Consider the following 9,162-nt stretch of genomic DNA (forward strand, 5'->3'; position numbering starts at 1 on the left):
TTTCAGCCCTGATCCTGCGAGATCGTGGGCGGAGCTATATTCAGCTCGGCCGTGCCTCTCTAATATGCATGTTAATGTGTGTGGAGAGCCTCGCTGGGTGTGAATATATTTAAATATCCTGTGGAGAGAGGTTTGCAAGTTTTCTCTCCCAGGGTTTTCAGCACCTAGAGTGGTTATGGGGAATATCTTTTTGCGGTGGAATATGGCGGTCTGAGGGCAGCTATATTCTAGCCTAGATTTTAATAACTAGGTTGGGTTCCCCTTGGCACAAGTTCTCGAGTAAGTGCTGAAGTCTTTGTTTAGGAATCTGCTATTCTAGGATAGCTGTGTTCCAGCGCGGAGACGCGCTTCCCTTTTAGGTTTTTTAGATTGTGGTCTCTGTGAGCTCCTTGCCTGGACTGTGCTGTCTCCCCTTCGGGGTTTTAAATAGATGGCCCACTTCCGTGGCCTGGGCAATCTTCAGCCTTATCTGAGAGAACTGCTATTCGAGGATAGCTGTGTCGAGCTCTCTTGTGCTATGGCTACTGCTTACATCAGGCTTGATCTCGGACTATGATGTTTGTGTTCGCTCTTTAGCGAATCATTTACTGATGGTCTGGATCTCCCTCTTGTGAGATCTTGGTCAATAGCACGGTGCTTTGCTAGCCTACTGTGGGACTGGCACGGATTGGGGACCTCCTTAATATAGCTTTCTGAGGGTGGTTATATTCCAGCCATTGTTTTTGGCAGGACGGGCTTACCTGAATACAGCTATCTGAGGCTAGCTGTGTACTACTGCAATTGCGGTGAGCCCTCTCATGTAGTGAGCCCCTTTCCTAGAGCCTCGCTATCTAAGGATAGTTATGTGCTAGCTCAGTGATCGCTCCCCTGCTTAGGGTTTTAAGTAGCGGTCTCTTGAGCCCTTACCTAGACAGTGCTATCTCCCCTGCTAGGGTTGCAAGTAGACAGCCCACTCTTTGTAGTCTGGGTAGTTTCAGTCAGTTCCCCTTCTGGTAGCCCTTCCTAGGTGCATAGCTATCTGAGGGTATCTGTGTGCTAGCTCAGCGTCTGCTCCCCTTCTTAGGGTTTTTAAGTAGTGGACTCTTTGAGCCCTTGCCTAGACAGTGCTATCTCCCCTGCTAGGGTAGTAAGTAGATAGCCCACTCTATGTGGTCTGGGCAGCTCTGTAGGAAGGCTATCTAGGCTCTTACGCGGATTGGGGACCTCCCTTAGTATAGCCATCTGAGGGTGGTTATATTCCAGCCATTGGTATGGCGGGTTGGGCTTACCTGAATACAGCTATCTGAGGCTAGCTGTGTTCCATTGCGGTTGAGGTGAGCCCTCTTATGGAGTGGTCCCTTTTCCTACAGCCTAGCTATGTGCTAGCTCAGTGATCGCTCCCCTGCTTAGGGTTTTAATTAGCGGTCTTTTGATCTATTACCTAGACAGTGCTGTCTCCCCTCTTTGAGTTGTAAGTAGACAGCCCACTCTTGTGGTCTGGGTAGTTTCAGTCTGGTAGCCCTTCCTAAGTACATAGCTATCTGAGGATATCTGTCTGCTAGCTCAGTGACTGCTCCCCTTCCTAGGGTCTTTAAGTAGTGGTCTCCTTGAGCCCTTACCTAGACAGTGCTATCTCCCCTGCTAGGGTTGCAAGTAGACAGCCCACTCTTTGTAGTCTGGGTAGTTTCAGTCAGTTCCCCTTCTGGTAGCCCTTCCTAGGTGCATAGCTATCTGAGGGTATCTGTGTGCTAGCTCAGCGTCTGCTCCCCTTCTTAGGGTTTTTAAGTAGTGGACTCTTTGAGCCCTTGCCTAGACAGTGCTATCTCCCCTGCTAGGGTAGTAAGTAGATAGCCCACTCGCTGTGGTCTGGGCAGCCCCATAGGAAGGCTATCTTGGCTATGTTATTTGGGTCTACAAGCCTTCATAAGACCTTAGGGACATAGCTATCTGATGATAGCGGTGTTCTAGCTCAGCAGCTACTCTCTTTACCTGAGATTTAAGTAGCATCCTTTGAGCTCCTCTAGAGGCTTTCTAGTTTGCCTCCTCAGTGGTCTTGTGTATCCAGGCTAGTTCTGCTCACATTGCATAGCTATCTGAGGATAGCTATGCTCTTAACTTGGATGGGATGTTCCCCTTGACCTATTCGGGTTCCCCTTATTTCTGCCAAGTTGTGTGAGTGGCCCGTGGTGTCAGTGGCATGGCCCCTTTCTGAGGAAAGGCTTTGTTTATGTCTGTCGCTTCCTTGGTGCTCTCCCATCAGGTGGACAGGCATGCACCTCGGCACGGCGTGATTGGATTTCATTCCCCAATGTGCCCCCTAGGGGGTGCAGCGTTGAGTTCCCTAGAAGGGGAATGTCTCGGGTTACGCATGTAACCATGGTTCCCCGTGAGGGAACGAGACGCTGCGCTGCGTTGTTTCACACGTGCTTCAGACACCGGTCATGCAGGCTGCATTCCCCAATGTGCCCCCTAGGGGGCGCAGCGTCTTGTTTCCTCTCGGGGAACAATGGTTACATGCGTAACCCGAGACGTTTTCCAAGACTTTGGGAATCTCCAGTGAAAAACACTTGTTGAGGGGGGTTAACAACATAAGGAAAATTTGGATTTCTAATTGTTTTAAAATTATTTTCATGGTCATCTTGAGGCCCTCTCGTGGGCCACTGCTTGAGTGGACAAGTGTATGTGAATTTAAGTGTGTCTCCCATTTAGTGAACATACACTAAGTAACATGGTTTCATAAGCATGAGATGATACTGGAACAGAGCGGTCCAGATGAAAACACAGCAGCGGTGGATGATGATGGATGATGCCGTCTTACCATCGTCGTCACAGTCCTCCAGAGGTTTGGGCTGTTTGTCCTGACATCGAGGGTCTATCCACGAGGTGGTCTTTGTGTTGTGGCTGTAAACAACATCATCACTGGTGTTAGTATGAGAGTAATGAAACGATCAGTCACAGATTTCTGAAGCGTGAGCAGAGGTTGTGTCAAACGCATGATTGGTGACAGTACACCAGCAGACCTAAAGGCCAGGACACACCAAGCCGACTTTAAAGAACTAGCGGTGACAAAAGCTGACAGTGTTGTCTCCCCGACTGGACCAAAAAGCTGTGCTTGAACACACCACACAGACTACAGCCGTGACACATGTGTTCTGCGCCTGCGTGAGAGGAGCTAGCTGTCTATATCAGCAGCTATCAATAGTAAATATCCTCCATTTAAAATGAGAAACTGAAACAAGGATAAACAAGATAAACGCACATATACGAAACAAAAACAAAGCAGCGCTTGCTTACCATTTTGAATACGAGTTATGTTGATAACTTCATCATTTCAAGTGGCTCATGTTTTTATGAAAATATTTGCATATTGGAATGCTTGGGAAAGATCATGCAACATTAGAACAGCCTTCTGTCTGTGCTGCCTTCATTTACTTACTCGTTTTCATCACTTTCACTTTAATTCTCAAGAATTGACTCATTTGCTAAACTGAACGTCCAATCAGATTTCCTCGATGAGAGCCGACGAGTGAAACACACTGAACAAACAAACTACCCACATGAAAAAATACTATAGTAATTTATAGTAAATACTGTAGTGTTTTTGAACCATACTATAGCAAAGTGTATTACACTGTATATATTTTAGTATTTACAAATGACTTGCAGCTTGCATCAGACCAAGGCTGCATCTCATTGCTAGTTTTACTTGATCTTAGTGCTGCGTTCGACAGCATAGATCATGACATACTTATAGATCGATTACAAAACTATACAGGTATATAAGGGCAGGCTTTAAGATGGTTTAGATCCTACCTGTCTGATCGCTACCACTTTGTTTATTTAAACGGGTAGTCATCTCAATTATCACCAGTAAAATATGGAGTGCCACAAGGATCTGTCCTAGGTCCTCTGCTATTTTCAATATACATGTTGCTCCTTGGTAACATTATTAGAAAATATGGGATTAGTTTCCATTTTTATGCTGATGATACTCAACTATATATTTCTGCAAGACCAGATGAAACTTCTAAATTATCTAAGCTAACAGAGTGTATTAAAAATGTAAAAGATTGGATGACCAATACATTTTTCCTATTAAATTCAGACAAGACAGAGATATTACTTATTGGACCCAAAAAAAAATTACAATTTGCATCTAGATGCATAGGCACCGATCCCGTGGGTGCTCAGGGGCTCGAGCACCCACGGAAAAACACGAGATAGTCTCCATTCATTTTAACCAATAAGAAATGGATTGCAGCTTGTATGACTTATTCTTGTTTTCATAGTTCATTTGAGGCCGTTTTTGGCATTATTTTAATGGCAAATGTCAAGAGTGCATTGTAATATGAGAGGGTACCAGCACGAATCTCTCGGCTTGCAGCGGGCTTTTTCTCCCATATAGTGATCATGGCTCTGCGCTCCTTCAGATATTACGTGTGCGCCCTCAAACTTTGTCCTGTGAATGCGCAAATAAGTGCTTATTGTAAACAGGTATTTATTAAATCATTTTATTTAGTGATGCGCAGCCCTCATAGAAAGAATGTGTGTATTATTTGGTTACTAAATAATGTATTTGCAGTCAGTGCGTTTCACTTCACAAAATAAATTTTGAGCAGCAAATTCATCAAATGCACTATCCAATGGAGTATACTCTAGAAAAAAACTAACACCCAGAATAATTAATTACTGAGTCATGAGAATTAAATATTTGAATATCTGTATGATAACTTAACCCAGTTATTATTTAGTCGTGGAAACAGCAGTGAAAATGCGTTAAAAAAAAAAAGAAAAAACACCTGCACATTGGTGGGGCGGGTCTTGAGCACCCACCGGCAGAAACATAAATCGGCGCCTATGTCTAGACGGATGTACTGTTACTTCCTCTACAGTCAAAAATATGGGTGTTATATTAGATAGCAACTTCATATTTCCCATGTTACAAAAACAGCATTCTTACATCTTAGAAACATTGCCAAGCTATGAAACATGTTACCTGTTTCTGATGCAGAAAAGCTAGTTCATGCATTCATGACCTCTAGACTGGACTATTGTAATGCGCTGCTAGGTGGTTGTCCTGCATCTTCAATAAACAAGCTACAGGTGGTCCAAAATGCAGCGACTAGAGTCCTTACCAGGTCAAGAAAATATGATCATATTACCCCAATTTTACAGTCTCCGCACTGGCTACCTATTAAGTTCCGGATCAGTTACAACATATTATTACTTACCTATAAGGCCCTTAATGGGTTAGCTCCTGTGTACCTAACTTTCTTTTTAGCCAAGCATTCACATAATGTATCTCATAACTTTGTACTTCAGCTATATCTGATCAAATGCACTTTTTCATTCTTTTGCTTGGGTTGAACACATCATCTTTGCTTGGTTGGAAGAGCAGCTACGCTAATTATGTCTCTATCTGCTTCTCAGTTTCTGCCACGGGACTTGCATCCCAAGGAAACTAGGAATTACACAAGCTTCAATCCAACCCTTACGAAGATCTGAGAAGAGATGATGCCAACCCCTTAGAAGACCTCAGATGATGCTAACCATGGAAAAACATATAAAACTACCAAATTTTGCTTAATCGCAACCTTTAATTGCAACATATAATCATTGCAGTTAATAGTGTTCACCGTCTGTTGGATTATGTGTAATGTGTAACTAACTGCATGATTCTTACTGTACAATATGTGCCATATTAGTCACCACTAATAGCCTACTCCTAAATGTAATGTAGTAATGTAATATTTTCTGTAAAGCTGCTTTGCAACAATTGTATCATGAAAAGCGCTACACAAATAAACTTGAATTGAATACAACACTTTGTTAATGAATGCTACAGCATACTGTAGTATTAACCATAGTGAACTGATAAACTTTAATAAATACTGTAGTATACTTTTGTTTTAATACAGAAACTGTAATGTATTGTAATATATCCTATAGTTGTAGAAAACTTAGTACAGTATTGGGTAAAGTAATTATTAATTCAAGTACTTTACTATAGTATGGTTCAAAAATACTATAGTATTTACTATAAATTACTATAGTATTTTATCGACGCTCACCAACGGCTTGGTGTGTCCCAGGCTTAATGTGCTGATCTTGCTGAAACGTGTGTGTGTGTGTGTGCGCGTTTTTGTGCGCGTTTTTGTGACAAATGAGGACATAAATTTGTATAATGACAAAGGTATGACACAGGTATTACAAGGAGAAGGTGACTTTTCAGGACATTACCCCATGTCCCCACTTTTCAAAACGCTTATAAATCACACAGAATGGAGTGTATTGAAAATCTGAAATAGCACAAAGTTTCCTGTAAGGGGTAGGTTTAGGGGAAGGGTTGGTGTACGGCAATAGAATATATGGTCTGTACAGTAGAAAAACCATTACGCCTATGGGATGTCCCCACTTTTCACAATGTGTGTGTGGGAGTGAGTGTGTGTGTGTGTGTGTGTGTGTGTGTGTGTGTGTGTGTGTGTGTGATCTTGTAGCGTGGCTCTGAGTGAAGTGTCTTACTCGATGAAGTAAATCTCTCCGCTCTCGGTGTAGGCGGTCTCCCAGTTGTCCGGCAGCGCTCCGAGCGGGTCCTGGTCCGGAGGAAGGCCCGGCGGCGAGGTGGCCATGTTGTTCAGCACATAGCTGGGGGCATTGTCTCGCACCTCCGGCCGGCTAGAGTCTCCTGTGCACAGCAGGGTAGAGGGGAAGAGACTACGAGCTAAGAACTCTGGGTAAAACACAGGAGCAGTGGGAGGAGACACAAGAGAAGAGTCATAAACGCATGCACAACCCTGCTGTGAGTAGAGCTGGGTATCCAGAAACGCTGCCAAATTACCAAGAACCGGGGATTCGATAAGACACGTGCATTTCGATTCAGTGTTTGATTCCTGCATTCACATGTTAATGTGATTTTAAACGATTTAAGCGCAGGAGGGGAATCGAATTGATAAGAATCGATAAGCAAAATCGGAATCGATAAAATTCAAACGATACCCAACACTAGCTATGAGCCTGTGCCTTTAGTATTAGCTTGTTGCTAAGCTAACATCATGAGCTACTCTCATCAAGACAAAACATATTGGGACACATACATTTTAGGAAAAACAGTCCAGTTAGATGAATTAGATTTAATGTTTTTTTCCCCCGTTTTCTGTAGTCACTGAAATGTAAATTGATTCCTATAAGGTTTTTTGAACAGCTTCTATTGATCCTTTTGGTACTGAATTAAATGTAAACTGATTTCTTTAATTAGACTGAACTAACTGACTGTTCAGTGCTGGAATACAGTAAGCTCATAATCATCTGATCTTCATGTGTTTTGTTGGTCGTGTTCATCCCGGCTCATACTGCTCTGTTGTCCAACAGCTGAGACGAGAGTACAGCAGACTGCTAATAATACACAGCTAGCAGCGTTCAGAGTCGCTACAGACAAGACCCTCACAAAATAAAGCCTTCAGTCTGTAGAGCCTCAACAGTGTTACTGAGCAGCCGCCTTTCTCACTTTCTGCTGTCTGTTCTGTTTATCCTGCAGTTACAAACTCAAACTCTCAGCACGTGATCTGATCATTCTCACACACACACACACACACACACACACACACACTCACTCACTCACCTGTAAACGTGTTGTTCATGTCTGCATCCTCCTGCAGCGCTGTCTGCTCTACTCCTGCATGCTTCACGCGATCGCAGCACTTCTGGCAACCAGTGCAACTGTGTCACAAAGCATCATGGGTAATCACTGTCCTACTGAGAGGCTGGATGGGTGGCTTGGGTGTCCCATAATAGTTACCTAGGCAACCAGGAACCCATTAGCATGCTTGAAAAGAAAGAGGGACAGAAAGCATGGCAGAGAAAGAGAGATTTGTTAAACACACACACACACACACACACACTCGGCTCAGTACAGGAGAACACAGCAGAGGCGTCTGTGGGCCTTCCTCTAAAACTAACACTAGAGAGTGTGGCAGTGTTTCTCCAGAAGCACACAGACATTTCTGAATGTTTGGTCAGAGACTGTAGCTAAAAACAAGCAGCACACAAGCAGGCTACAACATTCATATCCTGGAGTCTGACACGTGCAATATTTAGGGACATACGCAGGTTTTTATAAATTCTGAGGTCCCAAAATGGAGATTTGTAGGGGGGTTCGGGGGCATGCTCCCCCGAGAAAATTTTGATTTTCCTGACCTACATGTGTGCATTTTAAGATGTTTTAAGGCTCATATATTGGATAATAATATAGGTTTACAACCAAGTCAGTGGGCAGTAGTAGCATAAATTATTTTTCAAGATAACAGACTCTTAAACATGAGAATCAGATTAAATGTTGCAATGAATGATCCACGCTACAAACTGGAAATAGAGAAGATATACTTTGTTTATGTTTATGAATTTAATAAACTCAGTTATAATTATCCTGGTAGCCTTCAGTAAAATCACGTCTAAAATTATTAAACATGAATAGGGCTGCCACTAATGACTATTTTTATTTTGATTAATCTAATGACTAATTTATCGATTAATTGATTAATCTAAACGATTAATTTCCCACACAAAAAAATCTACAATTTTACTTAAGAATATTTTATTAAACTATATTTCATTAAACCAAATGAAATCCAAAAGTGAAAAAGTAAAGTGCAACATAGAGTGCAAGAAGCAAGTGTCCAAATCACTGAAATCAAAGTTCAGTATTATAGTGTAAGAATGACAACATGTCCACGTGTTCTAGTCTACTAATAATAAAATTACATTTACATTTAGTCATTTAGCAGATGCTTTTATCCAAAGCGACTTACAAATGAGGACAATAAACAGTCAAAACTAACAAAAGAGCAATGATATATATAAGTGCAAATGACAAGTCTCGGTTAGCCTAACGCAGTACACGTAGCAAGGTGTAAATATATATATATTATACACACACACATATATACACACATACACACACAAAGAAAAACAAGTAGATAGAACAGAAAAAATAGAAAGTGTGCTTTTTTTAAATAAAAAAAGAAGATAAATATAGATAAAGTAGAATTAAAATAAAATAGAAAGTGCTAGAGTTAGAGGGTCAAATAAAGGTGACCAAATTATAAACAAAAAACACTTTTTAAAGGAGTATTTACCAGAAATATTATTTACCAGAATTTATTTAGGAGAAAAATGTAAATGTGCAGT

The 9,162-nt window shown here is 41.8% G+C and overlaps 1 protein-coding gene across 6 annotated transcripts in view; it reads right to left on the reverse strand.

Annotated features, from left to right (window-relative positions):
* The window catches only part of LOC107663758 (membrane-associated guanylate kinase, WW and PDZ domain-containing protein 1-like), a 23,058-nt gene that overhangs the window by 8,267 nt on the left and 5,629 nt on the right, over positions 1 to 9,162 (reverse strand). For 4 of the 6 annotated variants that reach the window (XM_016454106.1, XM_016454087.1, XM_016454097.1 and 1 more), the window contains exons 2-4: positions 7,598 to 7,774; positions 6,502 to 6,709; positions 2,798 to 2,880 (exon numbers count right to left, since the gene is read on the reverse strand). In XM_016454106.1, the coding sequence (XP_016309592.1) occupies positions 2,798 to 2,880; positions 6,502 to 6,709; positions 7,598 to 7,616 (310 nt within the window). In that variant the 5' untranslated portion in view covers positions 7,617 to 7,774. Of the gene's footprint in view, positions 1 to 2,797; positions 2,881 to 6,501; positions 6,710 to 7,597; positions 7,802 to 9,162 lie in introns of all 6 variants that reach the window. The other 2 variants (XM_016454110.1, XM_016454078.1) reach the window with 2 other exon arrangements.

This window comes from Sinocyclocheilus anshuiensis, unplaced genomic scaffold, assembly GCF_001515605.1.
Source record: "Sinocyclocheilus anshuiensis isolate Anshui unplaced genomic scaffold, SAMN03320099.WGS_v1.1 scaffold105, whole genome shotgun sequence".
Classification (NCBI taxonomy): Eukaryota; Metazoa; Chordata; class Actinopteri; order Cypriniformes; family Cyprinidae; genus Sinocyclocheilus; species Sinocyclocheilus anshuiensis.